Source organism: Nomia melanderi, chromosome 11 (genome assembly GCF_051020985.1).
Source record: "Nomia melanderi isolate GNS246 chromosome 11, iyNomMela1, whole genome shotgun sequence".
NCBI classification, from domain to species: domain Eukaryota; kingdom Metazoa; phylum Arthropoda; class Insecta; order Hymenoptera; family Halictidae; genus Nomia; species Nomia melanderi.
In genome coordinates this window covers 16,207,011-16,223,674 of record NC_135009.1, presented here as the reverse complement: position 1 = coordinate 16,223,674, position 16,664 = coordinate 16,207,011, and the positions used below count along the sequence as shown (strand labels likewise).

At 32.8% G+C, this 16,664-nt stretch overlaps 6 protein-coding genes across 20 annotated transcripts; 3 read left to right on the top strand and 3 right to left on the bottom strand.

Annotated features, from left to right (window-relative positions):
• The first annotated feature begins 15 nt into the window (after nucleotides 1-15).
• On the top strand, nucleotides 16-2,536 carry LOC116434851 (nucleolar complex protein 4 homolog B). 2 transcript variants are annotated; one of them, XM_031993660.2, is made up of 6 exons: nucleotides 16-159; nucleotides 254-356; nucleotides 573-743; nucleotides 1,075-1,122; nucleotides 1,211-1,574; nucleotides 1,657-2,536. In XM_031993660.2, the coding sequence occupies exons 1-6, from the start codon at nucleotides 22-24 to the stop codon at nucleotides 2,159-2,161; spliced, it is 1,329 nt and encodes a 442-aa protein (XP_031849520.1). In that variant the 5' UTR covers nucleotides 16-21; the 3' UTR covers nucleotides 2,162-2,536. The 2 variants fall into 2 exon arrangements, with proteins under 2 accessions (XP_031849520.1, XP_031849519.1); XM_031993659.2 differs by having other exon boundaries at nucleotides 573-986.
• A 132-nt stretch (nucleotides 2,537-2,668) lies between these two features.
• Mps1 (dual specificity protein kinase monopolar spindle 1) lies at nucleotides 2,669-6,579 on the bottom strand. 3 transcript variants are annotated; one of them, XM_031993650.2, is made up of 7 exons: nucleotides 5,179-6,579; nucleotides 4,685-5,094; nucleotides 3,930-4,619; nucleotides 3,691-3,851; nucleotides 3,409-3,620; nucleotides 2,946-3,332; nucleotides 2,669-2,806 (listed from the first exon to the last, which is right to left on the bottom strand). In XM_031993650.2, exons 1-7 carry the CDS (start codon nucleotides 5,851-5,853, stop codon nucleotides 2,780-2,782), a joined length of 2,562 nt encoding a protein of 853 aa, XP_031849510.1. In that variant the 5' UTR covers nucleotides 5,854-6,579; the 3' UTR covers nucleotides 2,669-2,779. The 3 variants fall into 3 exon arrangements, with proteins under 3 accessions (XP_031849510.1, XP_031849511.1, XP_031849509.1); XM_031993651.2 differs by having other exon boundaries at nucleotides 4,685-5,394; nucleotides 5,622-5,790; XM_031993649.2 differs by having other exon boundaries at nucleotides 4,685-6,579.
• Nucleotides 6,580-7,669: 1,090 nt separating this feature from the next.
• On the bottom strand, nucleotides 7,670-10,378 carry CkIIbeta (casein kinase II subunit beta). 7 transcript variants are annotated; one of them, XM_031993680.2, is made up of 6 exons: nucleotides 10,334-10,378; nucleotides 10,146-10,251; nucleotides 9,399-9,474; nucleotides 9,045-9,147; nucleotides 8,597-8,996; nucleotides 7,670-8,467 (listed from the first exon to the last, which is right to left on the bottom strand). In XM_031993680.2, exons 3-6 carry the CDS (start codon nucleotides 9,468-9,470, stop codon nucleotides 8,359-8,361), a joined length of 684 nt encoding a protein of 227 aa, XP_031849540.1. In that variant the 5' UTR covers nucleotides 9,471-9,474; nucleotides 10,146-10,251; nucleotides 10,334-10,378; the 3' UTR covers nucleotides 7,670-8,358. The 7 variants fall into 7 exon arrangements, with proteins under 7 accessions (XP_031849540.1, XP_031849538.1, XP_031849539.1 ...); XM_031993678.2 differs by lacking the exon at nucleotides 10,334-10,378 and adding an exon at nucleotides 9,932-10,056 and having other exon boundaries at nucleotides 10,146-10,249; XM_031993679.2 differs by lacking the exon at nucleotides 10,334-10,378 and having other exon boundaries at nucleotides 10,146-10,296.
• A 122-nt stretch (nucleotides 10,379-10,500) lies between these two features.
• On the top strand, nucleotides 10,501-11,847 carry LOC116434857 (protein SLC31A2). The gene is made up of 5 exons (XM_031993684.2): nucleotides 10,501-10,652; nucleotides 10,737-10,872; nucleotides 10,940-11,205; nucleotides 11,295-11,521; nucleotides 11,587-11,847. Exons 2-5 carry the CDS (start codon nucleotides 10,870-10,872, stop codon nucleotides 11,685-11,687), a joined length of 597 nt encoding a protein of 198 aa, XP_031849544.1. The 5' UTR covers nucleotides 10,501-10,652; nucleotides 10,737-10,869; the 3' UTR covers nucleotides 11,688-11,847.
• A 13-nt stretch (nucleotides 11,848-11,860) lies between these two features.
• LOC116434853 (E3 ubiquitin-protein ligase RNF14-like) lies at nucleotides 11,861-13,369 on the bottom strand. Of its 3 annotated transcripts, none has more exons than XM_031993664.2 (3): nucleotides 12,374-13,369; nucleotides 12,142-12,309; nucleotides 11,861-12,049 (listed from the first exon to the last, which is right to left on the bottom strand). In XM_031993664.2, the coding sequence occupies exons 1-3, from the start codon at nucleotides 13,367-13,369 to the stop codon at nucleotides 11,861-11,863; spliced, it is 1,353 nt and encodes a 450-aa protein (XP_031849524.1). The 3 variants fall into 3 exon arrangements, with proteins under 3 accessions (XP_031849524.1, XP_076228155.1, XP_076228156.1); XM_076372041.1 differs by having other exon boundaries at nucleotides 11,982-12,049; nucleotides 12,203-12,309; XM_076372040.1 differs by lacking the exon at nucleotides 12,142-12,309.
• A 668-nt stretch (nucleotides 13,370-14,037) lies between these two features.
• Pbgs (Porphobilinogen synthase) lies at nucleotides 14,038-16,170 on the top strand. Of its 4 annotated transcripts, none has more exons than XM_031993666.2 (5): nucleotides 14,038-14,186; nucleotides 14,522-14,669; nucleotides 14,745-14,964; nucleotides 15,427-15,659; nucleotides 15,735-16,160. In XM_031993666.2, the coding sequence occupies exons 1-5, from the start codon at nucleotides 14,065-14,067 to the stop codon at nucleotides 16,020-16,022; spliced, it is 1,011 nt and encodes a 336-aa protein (XP_031849526.1). In that variant the 5' UTR covers nucleotides 14,038-14,064; the 3' UTR covers nucleotides 16,023-16,160. The 4 variants fall into 4 exon arrangements, with proteins under 4 accessions (XP_031849526.1, XP_031849528.1, XP_031849530.1 ...); XM_031993668.2 differs by having other exon boundaries at nucleotides 14,181-14,316; nucleotides 15,735-16,169; XM_031993670.2 differs by lacking the exon at nucleotides 14,038-14,186 and adding an exon at nucleotides 14,283-14,432 and having other exon boundaries at nucleotides 14,508-14,669; nucleotides 15,735-16,170.
• Nucleotides 16,171-16,664: the final 494 nt, after the last annotated feature.

The window sequence follows — 16,664 nt, the reverse complement described above, 5'->3', positions numbered from 1 at the left end:
CCAAATTCTCTGAGAACGACTATGGCGGACGCAGTAGACCTTTCCGGCGCTTCTTCCAATCCGAAGATGTCGTCGAAAGTTTTAAGACAAAAGGCACAAGAGTTTTTAGCCTCGAGGAAACATGCAAATAATTTAGTAGACATAATAGGTCAATGGGATGTAAGTTCATATTCTAAAATCATTTCAAACCGATGAATGTATCAACTTCTCGAGGTTATGTCGCTTATTAAAACTCTGGATCACTCTTCATTAGGAATCTCCTTCGTCCTGCTTGCTTACCATAGAGACAATATTTGTCGAAGTTTTAAGAAGAGGCGATATGTATCTTGAACGTACGATAACACTCACGATTTCAGGTACGTTTAAATATTTTAATACCTCTGTTGTTTCATGTTTGACATTACATCTCTCTGAATTTTCCAACTAATATCTTTCTTATAAAACTACTACGCGTTTATATTTTGTGAAAATATATATTATGGGCACAAAATATAAGCTTGATGTATGTAGCGTTTGAATGTTGCAAATATTTAAAAGCACAAAATAGCTTTTCCATGAGATTTCTGAAACAGAACCGAGTCCGGAAGCAAGATACATCAATTGGTTGAGAAACTGTTATGAAGAAATATGGGAGAAAATACTCTTGTCAATAGAGAAGTGTCGACCTGCTATTCAACTGCAAGCTCTTACCACTGCCATAAAACTTATGGCAGAGGAGGGAAGACATCCATTGGAACCAACTGGTAACTTGGGATATTATTTTCCACTTCATCGGTTGAAACCTATTCTAATGAGCTTACTTGCACCTGAGAAAGACAATGCCAACTTAATATCCAGATTTCAAGAAATTACAGAATATCCTGATGCTCTTTATTATACTTGGAAGTGTCTTCCTTCTTTGACCCCTAAAAGGCAGCCTCATGAAACTTACATAAAAAATTTGTTAGAACTTATACACAAGTCGCCATTGCCAAAGAAAACCGAAGGTATAAAGTAGGAAAGTTTAACCGGTATACATAGTTTCACATAATTTCCACCAAGATTAGAACATAATGCATTACATTTGTATTCCAGAGTATGAGATGTCCGAGGATAAAAATTTACTATGTAGGTCACAGCAAGGTAAAGGAACTGTCGATTATTCTCTTCACTTGTGTTAATTGCACAATATTTTTTCTTTCATTTTTCTTCTTTTCCCCTTTTCATTTAGATACCAGAACTTTTGTATGGGATCAAGCAGGATCTAGGCGTGCACTTAATAAAGTTTGGGTCTGTGTAATGCATTGGGAATTAACTCCACAGCTGCACAAACAGTTATTGGTTGTTCTTTTGGAACGAGTGATGCCACATTTAGAGAAGCCTGTACTGTTAACAGACTTCCTTATGGATTCTTTAGATGCAGACGGACCTATTGCTTTACTTGCATTACAAGGTGTATTTTTACTAGTTACCAAACACAACTTGGAGTATCCCAATATCTTCACCAAACTTTATTCTATGTTTGAACCGGAAATCTTTCACACAAAGTACAAAGCTCGTTTATTTTATTTATCTGATCTTTTTCTTAGTTCGACGTAAGTATCCGAAGTACTATTACAAGACGTATTTCTCGTTAAAGTAACATTAACATTATCATGTGTTTGTATTTGTTTCTAGGCACTTACCTGAAGCATTAGTTGCGGCCTTTGCGAAACGGCTCGCTCGTTTAACGCTTGTCGCGCCACCCGAAGATATTCTTATCATATTACATTTTGTTGGGAATCTTCTACTTAGACATCCTGGTCTGAAACGCTTAATCGATCATCCACAGGGTGGAGAAATTACAACCGAGGAAAGCAATGGCGCCGGGGATCCATTCTTGATGGAAGAACGAGACCCATTGTTAAGTAATGCTCTTTTTAGTAGCCTCTGGGAAATCAAAGCTCTACAGTGGCACGTTATACCAAGTATAGCTAGCGCTGCTCGTTTTATTCGCGAACCACTTCCATCGGTCGAATACGATATGGGATCGGCATTAGAACGCACAGGAGGACACTTGTTTGACCGTGAATTAAAAAACAAAGTTAAAGATATCATGTTAACCTTCGAAAGACCGAATTCGATGACATTACCGAAAGGTGAAAGATTATTACAATATTGGCAATTAACGGCAATGCACTGACTGGCAATGTTAATATTATGCATCAAGAGCATAATGTCGTACAATATGCATCGTTATTGACAGGAAAATTGTACTTTCGATGAACAAGAAAACGCCAAGGAAATGAAACGAAAGTTTCTGCGTTTTTCTTTTTTTTTATACGTTAAGAAAAAGTGTAATGCGAAGATATTGCATACTTTTGTATTATTTAAAAAATCTAAATGAATTGATTCAGGATACATTCTTTCACGAGCAATCTGTAGATATATATTGTTAGAGTTTCAATCATGCAGCTATCTAGCACAGTAGCTACTTGTGAATACTACCGGTTTTGTCAAACGGAGTCATTTGTATGCATGAATGTGTGATAATAAAATGAAAGATATTTTAATTTAATAGATCACGCGTGTGTTTCATTCGGAATGCAATATCTGCTTGGCAAATAACATACAGGTAAGCATAAATCGATTCTGTAATACAGTCGTATCATGACACAGTTTTATATTTTAAAACAGTATTCAAATAAAGCCCCTACTATAATACAATGAAATAAGCACCCTATGTATTATTGCCGATTATTATGTATAAAAGAAAAACTGTATGTACCTACATAATTCATAGTACTTAATCAGGATAATGTTATGCATACCGTTTGTTTTCCAAAATCTGGAACATAAAAGTAATTATCATTTCTAATTATTTGAATATTTTTACGTATGTATATTGATATGAGGTGAACAAAATTTTGTATAAAGAAGTTATTTTGTTTATATAATACAATGTATTGAGTAAAAAAATTACAAACCCATGTTAATTGCCGCCATTCATCTTCATTCAATGCGTATTTTATTTTAACCAAAATATTTGCTGGAATGTTGGGTACTGGTGTTAATAAATGCTCTTGTTTAGTAGGTACATATTCTATTTGTAAAAGCTCAGCCACCGTTGGCCGCATTTTTGGGTCATGTTGAAGACATCTACGCATCACGTCAATTAAAATTGATGGTGACGATATAACTTTATTATCACCCTCTCTCGATGGCAAAGTTGCAGGAAAAGAGATATTTAGTTTTGGATTAGTAATCGCGTTTACTTTAGCCCATTGTGAACGAATATGGTGAAATGGTGTATGCCCGTACACTAAACTATACAATATGCATCCTAACGACCATACGTCTGACTTGAAAGTTATCTGTATAATGTACATGTATCAATTATTCTTTATACATTGCAATTGTTAATAACATTCCAAAAGTAATCTTCTATACCTTGTACTTGACGTTCTGTGTAGGAGAATCTGAACTTCCTCCGATATCCATTAACGCTTCTGGACTGATATAATTTAAGGTACCTATTGGACAGTTTTTTACAACGGACGTCATATCTGCATTCATACTTGAAGCAATTCCGAAATCTATGAGCTTCAGTCTTCCTCGTACCAATAAAAAATTTGCAGGTTTCAAGTCAGAATGAATTACTCCTGAAATGTGTAAAGATATTAAAACGTGATACTTGTAATAAGTAATCATTTTCATTCACTAAGCATTTACCATTATCATGTATATGTTTAACAGCTGTTAACATTTCTGTCCAATAATAAAGAACCATTGTAAGGGAAATGTGTCTCTCTTGCGACATCGTTTTTAAAAGGCGACTGAGATCAGTATCTCCCATTTCCATTACCACGTACACCATAGGAAATTTCACTTCGCTGCAACAACAAATTTTTAATTTAAATAATAATCAATATAATTTCTTAAATATATATATTTTCAAAATCATTTCTTACTAATCAAACATTCTAACAATGCATGGTGCTTGTAATCTGTGTAACATCGATATTTCTTCTAAGCAACCTTGTGCTGAGTCCTTGTCCATACGATTAAGATTAACGCATTTGATCGCACACAGTTCAAGGGAAGATAAATCTTGCACTCTTAAAACTTCTCCACTCATTCCTTGTCCAAGTGAACCCAAAATTAAATATTCTTTTCCCTTCACAAATATAGTTCTAGGCTGCTTCGGTTTCGGAACATTAGGTGGTATCGAAAATTGTACATTTGGTGCAGCATCTGTAGATCTTTTTGGCTCCTGTTGCTGATTCTGATTAAGAGCTACTAGATACTGATTTTGTGAATCATTATTTATTTGCTTCAAAGCATCCTTGTTGTCCTTATTAGAGTGAGAAATGTGTGTGGAAGCTGATATCCTTTTTTGTAATACAGCTTCTTTATCTTGCATATTTGAGTATTTATTTTCTTTTAACTGTTCATTAGCGTCTGATTCTAATCGCGTCGGATTTTCAAACGCTTCAAATACTGGTTCACTTGTTTTGTGGTTTAAATTTTTATTGGACATTTCTTCATTTACTTTAGATAATTGAGATGCTTGTAGTAAACGTCTGTTTGAAGCATTATTATGGGTGTAACTTCCTGTGTCGGCTAAAGGTTGCCTTAGTTTACCCTCTGTACTCAAATATCTGTAATAAAATTCAGTTTGAGTAAAAAATTGTAATAAATTGTATATTCTGAACAAATTTTATACCTTGGAGTTTCATGTTTTGCTATGCTTGGAGTAAAGTAAACAGAATTTTTCGGTGTTTGTACCATATCTTTGATTTTACCATTTTTACTTTGAAGTGGAGTCTGTTTAATGTTATTTTGAGACCAGTGACCCGAAACTGTAGCCGGTGTTAATCCAAGATTTCTCGATGTATCAGACAGTTTATTTTGTGGGGTTTGAACAATATTTCTACGAGAAAAGCATGGATCTGGACGTGAAGAATTGGATGGTGCATGCTTTATAGGAGTTTCTAATGTCATATGTTCAATAGAATTTGTTAATATACCATTCTCCAATGTTCTTAATTTGTTGGAAGAAATATTTTCATAATGAGTTTTATCTTCATTGACTGTTGTTTTCAAGTCCGTTGTTTCTACTTTCATATCTGTATTCTGTAAAATACAGTTTCCAGATTCTAATATATTCCCAAAATATTGGGAGGGAAAAACTATAGAATCAAGTTCATTACTATTTACCTTACAAGAGCTGTGTTTATCTATAAGTTGAACATCACTCTTACATGCTTGTTCTTTGCTTGATTGTTTTTTAATTTCTACATTAGGAACATGTTTACTTCTATGCTCATTGTGAGACATTCTTTCTTGAGCATAAGTATTTTCATAATTTGATTCTGTATGGCCTGGTTGCTCACAATTTATGTATTTCTCATGTCTTGTGTTATGTTCATTTTCCTGTAACTTTGAACACTTTTGTAACATATTAATTTCACATTTTTTATTGGTATCAATTTCTACATTGACAGATAATATCGGTCTATGACCATCCTGTTTCAAGTCTTTGTATTTATCATCATATGTATCTATGTTATCAAAATTATTATGTACAGAAACATGTACTTCAGCATTTATATTATTTGCATTACATTTAACTGCAGTTACAGGTGAAATTTTACAAGTACCTTGTAAATTATTATCATACTTTGTGCTGGGTACAGGTAATGAATTATTTAACTTATTTTCAAAGCTATCATCTCTAGGTAAAGGTTGAGGTTCATCAGAATCTGATTCAGTGTCAGTATCCTGTGCTTTGTCTTCACTATCATCATCATCACTTTCATAAAAATGTAATAACTCTTTCACGCGGATTGGTTGAAATTTTGGCCGTGAGTTTGTATGATTCTGAAAATCCATGGTACTCGGGACGATGCCCACACCTTTTGTCGTAATACTCTAAATTCTTCAAAATATAAACAATCCACGCTAATCTTTGAAACAATGTCAAATAAAATAGAAATCGTATCATGCACAATATTATATCACGGAAAAATATTAAACTTCCTTAAACAATAATCGGTGATCGCTTAACGATATGTCCTTTTATAAATATTATTAAAAACTCTCGAGAACCTGTTGGTCTTTGTTGATCCAGAAGCATTGTCATATATGTACTCTTTAAAATCACTTCAATTTTGAATGTGAAGAGACATCATTTAAATGCATTAACGCTGGCATATGTTTTCAGAATATCCAGAAATGCCGCTTGTTTCCTGTCACACGTTAATAGAAACACAAAGTTGACTTTTTGGGTTTCAGACTGTTTGGTTTGTATTGTACTGGTTTTCCGTTTACGTCATAAGATTTGAATTCTAAAGATGCACACCCATTGGTTCATTCTGACAGTGTTGCACAACATAGTTAAATTGATCTAGGGATATTTTTTGAAATTTATGTAGGATACACCAACAAAGATATCAATATTAATATCATTCGATTCAAACATTTTCATTTTCAAACATTTTATTATCAATAAAATTCTTCGTTCTATGAAAAATTTTTGTTCATAATTTGTTTAATATCAATAAAATAGTGTCTCCAACGTGACACTTTGTAACAGGGCTGTTGAACTGCTTCCCCTGAAAAGTGACACACACACACACTACTATGCAGCGAGGGGAAAGACCCTAGGTGGTTCACGAAGCTCCCAGTTCAAGACCCCTGATATAAACTTTATAGTTGTATATATGTTTTTCTTTATATATCGTTAGCATCATGTTCCTTTATTTGATGTATTCTAATTATTAATGATTATTACTACTTAAGAACGTTATAACTATTGATAAAATTAAATAAATTGAACAAATAATGATATCCTTTGTACTTTTGAAAATATTTTATCTATAAGCAATTTACTTAGGTACTATTTTATAAGAGAATTGTGCACGCAGATTTTATCTTTCGCTCGATTAAAAATAGAGAATTATTTTGGCCGTTGGTATGTCAAAATAACAGACAGAAATTAAGATGTAAACACAATATATTAACATTAGAGTAACACTTTGAAAAGATTATGCAGCATAATAAATGATTACAAATAGTTACAGTTTTTAACGCAAATTGAAACTTATTTATTGAACCAAACTTGCTTCAAAATTGTTCACACTTAACAGTCAAAACTTTGTTCTACAATAATTTAAAAATTAAAACGTTTAAAATATTTAGCATTTTCATTAAATCGTTTAATATCTTAATTTAAAGAGAAATAATACATGGGAATAATGTATACTATTGGAAATATTCAGTAAAAGAACACGAAATTGTATTTATCTAAAATTTTCTTGGAATTTAATAGATGATATAATGGGAAATATTGTCATTTTCTCCTATTAAAAACATCACTTTTAAATATTTAAAGTTTTAGTTTAAAGCTTAAATACAATTCTTAGAAAAGAAAGATAATAAGTTTAATGATACATAACTTATTTGATTTAATATAGACAACAATTTTGAACACTTATAATAATTGTAATACAAAAAAGATTGTATTAATGACTTCTATTTCTCTATATTAAAATATACACTGCCTATGTTAGATACATATCATGTTCAAAAATTGTTTGGAATTTCCATTCTGGTCGCTATACGTTGCACATAAGTCTTCCAAGAACTACGACAGAAAAGAAGATTATGTCGAATAGCGTGCAGTCTTCGCTTTTAAACTTAATCTGTATCTTTTTTATCTGAGCTTTATTAAGATAAACCATGTATAAATAAATTGTTTCTTCCGCACTTGAAGTCCGTATTACTCCATAGTTAAATTAAATTATATTTAACAAACTGTCGATTCATGTATCGTTCGCTCTGCTTCAGAAGTCAGAATCCGATGCTATCCGTCCCTCTGTTATTCACAATCTTATTTTCAACTGTGAACTTCCTTATGCATAAAAACTAATAGACAGCAATCTCGGAGATGCGAAACTCAACTAAACGGATATATTCTACTCACGATTCTCATCTGCTCCCTTATGTTCTAGTAATTAACCTAAGTATGCATTTTATCGTTTGCTTTAATGGACAAGACTTGATGTAACGATACACATATAATTTTCAACACGAAAGGAAAATTGTTACTAAGATTGAAATAAAGACGAGCACGGCGCTTAAAGAGCATTAAAAATTTGATATATCACCCTTTAATCTTTTCGGCATACTATAATACCGTGGAAAAACCCGAAAAGTATAGAGTGTTGCGCTTAATGTCGTAATCGATAGTTGAACGAAACGAATAGTTTTCCAGCGCCTTGCTAAGATGTATAAAGAGCGATATAAAAAATAATATTTTATTTAATCCTTAGGGACGAAATTAGGAATTGTATTATGATTAATGAAAAAAATGTTCTAGGCTATGTCGTAACACTCTTAACGTTTTCCATTATTGTAGTTAATAGACCGCAGCGGTGTTTTAAACGTTGATGCAGACTGTTGTTGAATCTGATACGCTAAAGGATGAATTTTAAAGCCATATAACCTATAAAAATATTAAATTTTCATTAAATGTTTACAAACACAAGTTATATTCAATGAAAATCAGACTTTTTAAAAGATAAAATAAAAATAATAAAAGCATATTTTGCTGTAAATACGTTCTGCAACTTACCTAGGTACAAATTGATTTGTTGTACGTTTTGGTCGATACTCTGGGTGAACCATAAAAAGCATGTGTGGAAATCCAGTTCCAAAATATGCTCCATCAGTATGATGATGCCGTGAACTTTTTGGTGTATAAACATCCATACATTTCGGACAATAACCTTTTACCATTGCTTCCCCAGGAACATCGCTCAGACCTATTGGCAACATGGTCTGAGATTCGCAATAGACACGCGGGCAATGACCAAAATCACCGGCCTGATATTTCTCTACCATCTGGGCGATGCCTCGATTGGTGAGAATATAACGGGCATGAATTAAACCATAAAGCAATTCTGCCGCCTGTTCGACCAGTTCATTTTGATTTGGTTCTTCAATTTCATCATCTAGATTACCAAAAAGAGATACTAAAATAATTTTGATATTTATACTGGCACTTACTATTAATTAATTACCCGGCTCGAGATCAAGTATCATGTCTAAGGCTTGTCTATAATGTGGTACTTGCTCATTTAATCCAGTTAAATTAAATTTATCTTGGATATAATCCTCATCAACCTGTAAAAATCTCGCATTATTTTCCGTAAATAACAATCGAAACAAATGAAAACTTACTATATTACCAATGCACTGTATTTTGGTAGAAATCAAACGCTTTTACAGAACTCTGTAATACGATTACGAAAATTGCTTCGTGAAATAAACAAGTACAAACATGTTTAACCTCGGTGGAATGGACGGGCTTCAAACGAGCAAAATGTACGAGGCGGATAAATACAAGATTTCGCGATGTGACGAGCTTCACTTACCTCGCAGAAAAACTCATTGCCCCGGAGGTTGCAGAACCATGAAATCCAGGATACCTCCTCAGAACTACTCATATTCCTGCGGATGAAGAAACAACGGTAGAAAAGTTCTTCTTTGTTGGATAGAACCGCCGCGTTAAAAGGGCGCAGGTCGCGCGTGTAAAATGCGTGATGATACGTGCGCGAAAAAAGTTCTCGAATATCTAGGTGGTATTATGCAGACGTATATACAACGTCGGCGCTCGGTGCACACGCCTGGCAATTGGTTAGAAAGGCGCCAACGAGAGAAGACTGCCACAGGGGGGGTACAGAGCGAGAGGATCGGCAAATGGAGTTTTCACTTTACTAGGCGAGATGCCCGACGACGTTACGGCCTGTTCTGCGAATTCACCTACCACGTTTTCGTGGTCATTGTTGCCTCGTCGATCGATTTTCAAGCACGATGTACAATCCGATACAGCCAGGAAGCACATTACTCGAGAAAAAGTCTCGCAGGACGAACGAAAACCCAAAAATAAACAGCCATTACGGCTTACCTTTTGGTGCTTTGATTAGCCACGCTTGCTCCTCCCAACGATATAGATAGCGCTGTCGTGCTTCACAGTGTTCGCCACCTTCAGGTTCTTTCCCGCATATGACTCGGATCACGATTTTATTTAACCTTTTCGATCGGAGAAAATCTCCTTTCCGTTACGATCGTTCAATTTCTATGTACACTGAATAACCGCCGATCCGGCTCAAATCTCTTACCTAGATCACTAAAGAATTTCCAGAAACGATCGTTATCCCTCACGTTGACCAATGAACAATCAATGCACTCTTGATACACACGCACGGTTTCTCGCTGAAGAATTATCTATATTTTATTATTGTTAGTTTCTGTTATTGATGACGTAGATGCTGCGTTAACGCGAGTCGACGTTTTATTTTTATTTTACCCTTGGACAGATGATTCAAATCCTCGACGATCGGACGAATTTTAAACGGATCCACATATTATTTATAGTCACGTGACTCCTGCTTCCTAGCAACTTCAAACAATGCGTAACTGATCAAATAATCTCGGAAATATCTCGGTTTTCAGACGTGTAATTGCACGTTTCACATCTGATCCGAAACCAGATATGATATTTAGTACGAATGTATTATGGAAACGTGTGTGCCTCTTTCCTTTGGATGAACTCTTGAATACATGGTATCGGGTTCCACCTGATCCTTAAAGCATTTACGCGGAACAATGTGAAGGAACGTGTGACGGTAATTTAATAAAATTAGAAGCACAGACACAAAATTAAACATGTGATTGTCGTACACTGCCAATGAACTCTTAATTATGTACAGTTTAGTCATTTCTGAATAAGTGGGTAAAGCTAGGTGAAGTGCAAAATGTAGAAAACAATTATACATTCATCTCTTATCAGTTTGAGTTATTGTCTTAAGCTTGGGTTTATGTTACCAAACATTAACATCGACTATGGTACGTATAAATTGAACTCATTATTCCTATAATTATTTCACTAACTCGAAACGGTATCTATTTTCAGATGCATATGTGGTTTTGGTTTGGAGACAATTTAGGTAGCTTTCTTCTACCAGGGTATAATGTTATTACAACTCCTGGTTTTGTTTGCACCTGTGTAGGCTTATCTGCACTTGCAATATTATACGAAGGTATGAAGATCTTACAGATCAAAATGCAACAAAATAACGTATCCTATATAAGGAAACAAAAGACTAATTCATCGGAGAATTCTTCGCTGTTATCAAAAATATCTTCAAGACCTATTGGAAAACAGTTCCCGTTACAATGGTATATAAATATCCTTCTTAGTCTTTAAATTTCAAAGGGAAGGAACAGTTTTTATCATTATGTAATTGTATGTTATTTTATTTTCATAGCATGTGTTGGTCTATGTGGTGCCTTCAAGTTTTTTATTGGTCTATACATACATTTCTTGGCTACATTTTAATGTTGGCTATTATGTCTTATAACGTATATATTAATATTGCTATTATATTAGGAGGATGTCTTGGGTATTGGATATTTGGTCCTAAGCTTATAGAACTGAATCTAGAAAGATTTCAAAAGAGACAAAAGTTTTTAAACTGTGATGAAGAATGTGCAGGTAAGATTCAATTATCTTTCTATTAGAGTTCATAGGAATTTTATGGTATTCGTAATAATTTATAGATAACATAGTAAATCAAAGAATAGGATCAACAGTTTCTATTATCGCTGAGCAATTAGTGACTGAAGCTACTGTTGAAGTTCATGTACCAAGGGAAGTATAAGCCAAAACTACAGGATAAAATATTAATGCAATGAACAATGGTTTTTTATCTGTTATTATGTTGAATATTTTATTTTATGTAATCATGTTACATAGAGAGAAAAGATATTATTATACAAAACGTTATAAAAATACTGATAATAAAGTTATATAAAGATAAACCGTTACCCACATTCATAGGTCGAATAAACGTTTATAACATTTATTGGTGATTGATAGAAAATGATCATAAGCGTTTAATGTAGTAATCCACGTACCACATAGCCAACAGAAGTTAGCTTTGCAATACATACATGTCATTTTATTGCATCCATCTATCTTTTCAATCATAGTTTGACAATTTGGGCAAGGCTTAGCAGATACCTGTAAATAATATTTTTAATTTCATAAAATTTCTGCTGTTACAAACGTTAAAAAATGTAGTGTAAGTGATAGATATATCAGTAAAATAATACTTCTAAATATCTTTCTGTTAAGTATTTTTCTACAACTATTTGTATTTGTTTTCTGCCATACTTCTTTGCTAACAATTGCTTCTGATGTTTATTACTACTTTGATACTCTTCAATAAGATTTTCTATGTTGTTTGATATCATAATACATGGGGTAGCTCCATGATAGCCCTAATATAAAATAAATTCAAAATAATTTATTCTAATTTATCTACAAAACTGCATAATCATTTACCTTGTAACAGTAACTACAAAATGTATAATCGCATTTGTAACAAATAGTTAATTCTTCATCTGTATCTTTTATAAATGAAAATTCACACGATTTTCGTGGACATTGAACTAAATTTTTTATAGTTTTTAATGTTATATGTAATAATGTGTCTTCATATTTTGCAAATAAATTTGGACACAGACTTTTTATTTCATGAATTGCAATAGGAATATTGCAACTCAAAACAGGACATTCTATATCACATACATTGTTTTCTTTAATTTTTAAAGCAATGTATTCTTCTATACATTTACCACAATATATGTGATTACAGTTTTTAAGTTTTACACATTTTTCTCCAAGGAACATATCAAAACATATAATACATGTATAATAGCTTTGGCTAAACACATTTTCCTCTTGTTGTTCATCATAACTTATTAAAAATTGTAATGGCTCAAAAAATAATATATCGTATATGGCTCTTACGTCATGTTGATATGATAAATTTAAATTAAAATAGCTTGATATATTATAATATGCCATATATAGAAAAGAAATGTCTAATGTGTCTTTGATTTGAAGAAAGTAGAGAAGATCGTTTTTCAAAAATTCAAACCATAGAAACAATATTTCTTGTCCTCTATTATTTAACCATATCTCATCTAATTTCTGACAAATCATTGATATTTTCCAGGAAGAAAGCCATGATGTAGTAATATAATAATTTGGAGCACTCTTGGTAGGATAATCAATAGGAAGTTGAATGTGCATTCTAATGGGGGGTAAATATTTGATAAAATATTTACTGACTGAAGAATATTCATACGTATTCATATCGGACGTATTCAACGTCCGAAGTTCCAATAAACCATCTTTAACTATTGGAAACACATTATAGTAACATTGTGTAAATTCGTTGGTATAAGAAAATTCTTTGGAACTGTAGATGTGTGAAAGTGCTAATATTTCATCCTTTTGTCGTTCACCGTCTATTTCTTCTTGTTTAGATTTCATGTTGACAATGTCTTTTCCAACATTCGATCACTTTATTCATAGGGAATCTCCTAACTAGTGACGCTTAGAAAAAAGCGAAACAATCTTTCTTTTTCTATTGTCTTAGTCTTTCCCCTACCTGACCACGCTACCGTGAATAGTATATAATGGCGCGATATTATAAAATAATGTCATTTGTCCGTAAAATGTTTACCATTCGTAATTAACAAAAAAGTAAATTAGTAATTCGATTTATCTTTATTAAACGTTTAAATTGATTACAGATAATTTCCTTAAAAATCATTTATTTCTACGTTTTTTTTGATAAAGTATCACATATTTCATTTTTTTTTTTGCTGTATCATCGTGATGTGTAATTAAAATAAAACGAACTTTCCGAAAAGATTTCTATCAGATTGTGCGTGCATGTACTGATAATAAATAAAATATATCAAACTGTATACTTTCGTTTCTTATAAAAACAAATAATTAAAATACAGGTAACGAAACCACATGCTACAACTTTTGATTCAATTTTTTAAATTACTTCAGCTTAGAATGGATGAATATAATATAAAATTAAGTGATATGCGGTGACAATGTTTAAATTATTATGAATTTGGAAGGCAGGTAATGTGAATGACTGTAGTACTTTTTTATGTAATAGTGAAAGGAGAGCGAAAGCGTAAAAATACGTTTCAAGATAATTTCAAAAAATGGCAGAGGTTATAGCGAAGCACACTCTTCACAGTGGTATTTTTCATCCTGTTTTACGGCAATGGCAATCGCCAAATGTGGAAATTACTGTTAGCAATCTTATGTATCCGATTTTCATTTCGTAAGTACCATTCATAACCTACCGCTTTGAATGATGATGCACACGTACATGTATATAGTATGCATGCAAACATTTGTACTTATATAGTTAGATAAATATAGAGTTTTATTATGGAATAACATTGATCTAGGTAGGAAGCTAAATTGCAATAATTTAATATCTGTGGACATAGATTAGGGGCATGTTACATAAGTATCTGCAAAGAAAGATAATTAAAACAGTAATATATTGGTAAAAGATAATAAAGTGAGAGAATATATTTGTTGTTAGGTTAGAAATTAAATGAAAACACTTGTTATTCTGAAAATATTTTAAAATTAGTCTTTATTTTTCAGGGACGAGCAAGATGCTAAAGATCCAATTAATAGTATGCCTGGCGTTTATCGGCATGGTATTAATCAACTGCGTAAAATGTTGGAACCATTGGTGTCAAAAGGATTACAATCTATATTATTATTTGGAGTATCAAAACACTTGAAGAAGGTGAACAGTATATAAAAACCTATCAATAACAAAACTATTAAAATAATAAGTAAATGAACCATGTATTTTTAATAGGATCATACTGGAAGCAATGCAGATAGCGCCCAAAATCCAATTGTTCAAGCTGTACCTTTGATAAGACAGTGGTTCCCAAATTTATTGATAGCATGTGATGTTTGTTTATGTCCTTACACTATCCATGGACATTGTGGAATTTTAAATGAAGATGGAAGCATAAATAATAAAGCTAGTATTTCAAGAATTTCTGAAATTGCTCTTGCTTATGCAAAAGCGGGTAAAGTTGCTTTTTTTTGTACATAACTTACAATAAGATTAACTCTTTTGCTGCTGTAGGTGCATAATGAACAGTGTTTAAAGTATGCACAGAATAACTCTGTTTTCATCCTACATTTTTAAATACTTGAATTGTTAAAACTTCTAGAGAACACAGATTTATGACTTTCAGAGCAAAAGAATCAAGTACATTATACCTCTCCCATCTGTGCCAACTACCAGTAAGCTAAAAGTGCTCAAGGGCTAGGCAAGTGCCCTTTCGCGATGCTCAGATTTTGTAATTGATAGAATCGCGTAACAGAGAATTCAAATAAAACAGAACACATCAAAATGTATCAAAACCGAGCATCGCGAGTGGATGCTTCCCTTTGACTCTGTACCCTTTTACCTTGTAGGTAGTGGACACAGACGTGAGAGGCGAATTATATAATTAACTCAGCATTGATAAAATTGCTGAATAAAGGAGCACAAATTGTGGCCCCGTCTGATATGATGGATGGAAGAATAGGTGCAATAAAACAAAAATTGGCAGCAGCTGGATTGTCAAATAAAGTCGCAGTTTTATCTTATGCTGTGAAATTTGCATCAGGCTTCTATGGACCTTTTAGAGATGCATCACAATCAGCACCCAAGTTTGGAGACAGAAAATGTTATCAACTGCCTCCAGGAAGTAATGGACTAGCTGCCAGAGCTGCTGTCAGCATTTTATTTTCTGTATTCTATACATTATGTTTTGATATATTAAACTCAATTTTATACATTTTTTTAAAGGCTAGAGATGTTTCTGAAGGAGCTGATATGCTTATGGTGAAACCAGGCCTGCCATACTTGGATGTTGTACGACATACAAAAGATTCACATCCAGAGTATCCAATGTTTGTATACCAAGTATCAGGAGAATATGCTATGCTTTACCATGGCGCACAGAATGGTGCAATTAATTTAGAAAATGTGTTGAACGAAGTTCTTTTGTCTATGAGAAGAGCAGGAGCTGATTGTATTATAACATATTTTGCACCATTAATTTTGGATATGTTGCAACCAAAGAGCAAATATTAAGATGCCATATAGAATGTACTTAACATGTATGTAATCAAACGTGACGTTTGTTATTTTAAATAAAGATATTATATTTGTGGTTATTTCATAAAAGACCGTACATAAAATATACTGCAAACTTCAACATGTAACCTAGTAATTAGAAATACATTTAACGATGCTCAGGAATTTAAGTTATTCCTATTAATCAAAGATAGAATTAAATCCCGTTAGATTCCATTTTCTTGTAGCAAACGTAAGTTGAGATTCCAATAAATACTGAATCGATATCGAATTTCGTTATTAATCCGTGGATAACAAAAATACAATGATTAAATAATTATTTTTGTTAACGTAATACAGTTAATGAATAAGCATTTTATAAAATGATTTCGTGTAAAATATGCATAGTTCTATTTTTCTGAGATTAAACAGACCGAGGAGTATAACCGTAATTCAATATAGAATTTTACGGCTCAAAGTTATTATTGATTTACAAATATATTTTGAATGTATTTTTTACATTAACGCAATAAATGAAAATATTTTCGCATGTTGCGTGGCTCTTTGCTCGATACGAATTCCTCCTCCAATGGTAAATGTACTCGAAATTTCCAGAAATGTAGTATCGGTGTGACGTGGGCCTATCGACGGCAGCCAACT

Bases quoted from the DNA above. Each gene is read 5' to 3' on its own strand.
- Mps1 (XM_031993649.2), bottom strand. From the start codon at position 5,853: ATGGATTTTCAGAATCATACAAACTCACGGCCAAAATTTCAACCAATC. The intron at 3,852-3,929 runs GTAAGAAATGAT...TTGTTGTTGCAG, and splicing joins ATTGTTAGAATGTTTGATTA to CGAAGTGAAATTTCCTATGG. The intron at 3,621-3,690 runs GTAAATGCTTAG...TACACATTTCAG, and splicing joins TAAACATATACATGATAATG to GAGTAATTCATTCTGACTTG.
- LOC116434851 (XM_031993659.2), top strand. From the start codon at position 22: ATGGCGGACGCAGTAGACCTTTCCGGCGCTTCTTCCAATCCGAAGATG. The intron at 160-253 runs GTAAGTTCATAT...ACTCTTCATTAG, and splicing joins ACATAATAGGTCAATGGGAT to GAATCTCCTTCGTCCTGCTT. The intron at 1,123-1,210 runs GTAAAGGAACTG...CTTTTCATTTAG, and splicing joins ACTATGTAGGTCACAGCAAG to ATACCAGAACTTTTGTATGG.
- CkIIbeta (XM_031993675.2), bottom strand. The intron at 9,148-9,398 runs GTAAGTGAAGCT...AGATTTTTACAG, and splicing joins GCAATGAGTTTTTCTGCGAG to GTTGATGAGGATTATATCCA. The intron at 8,468-8,596 runs GTAAGTTGCAGA...ATATTTTTATAG, and splicing joins ACAAATCAATTTGTACCTAG to GTTATATGGCTTTAAAATTC.
- LOC116434857 (XM_031993684.2), top strand. The intron at 11,206-11,294 runs GTATATAAATAT...TTATTTTCATAG, and splicing joins AAACAGTTCCCGTTACAATG to CATGTGTTGGTCTATGTGGT. The intron at 11,522-11,586 runs GTAAGATTCAAT...AATAATTTATAG, and splicing joins CTGTGATGAAGAATGTGCAG to ATAACATAGTAAATCAAAGA.
- LOC116434853 (XM_031993664.2), bottom strand. From the start codon at position 13,369: ATGAAATCTAAACAAGAAGAAATAGACGGTGAACGACAAAAGGATGAA. The intron at 12,310-12,373 runs GTAAATGATTAT...ATTTTATATTAG, and splicing joins TTTGTAGTTACTGTTACAAG to GGCTATCATGGAGCTACCCC. The intron at 12,050-12,141 runs GTATTATTTTAC...TATTATTTACAG, and splicing joins TAACAGAAAGATATTTAGAA to GTATCTGCTAAGCCTTGCCC.
- Pbgs (XM_031993666.2), top strand. From the start codon at position 14,065: ATGGCAGAGGTTATAGCGAAGCACACTCTTCACAGTGGTATTTTTCAT. The intron at 14,187-14,521 runs GTAAGTACCATT...TTTATTTTTCAG, and splicing joins ATGTATCCGATTTTCATTTC to GGACGAGCAAGATGCTAAAG. The intron at 14,670-14,744 runs GTGAACAGTATA...TATTTTTAATAG, and splicing joins TATCAAAACACTTGAAGAAG to GATCATACTGGAAGCAATGC.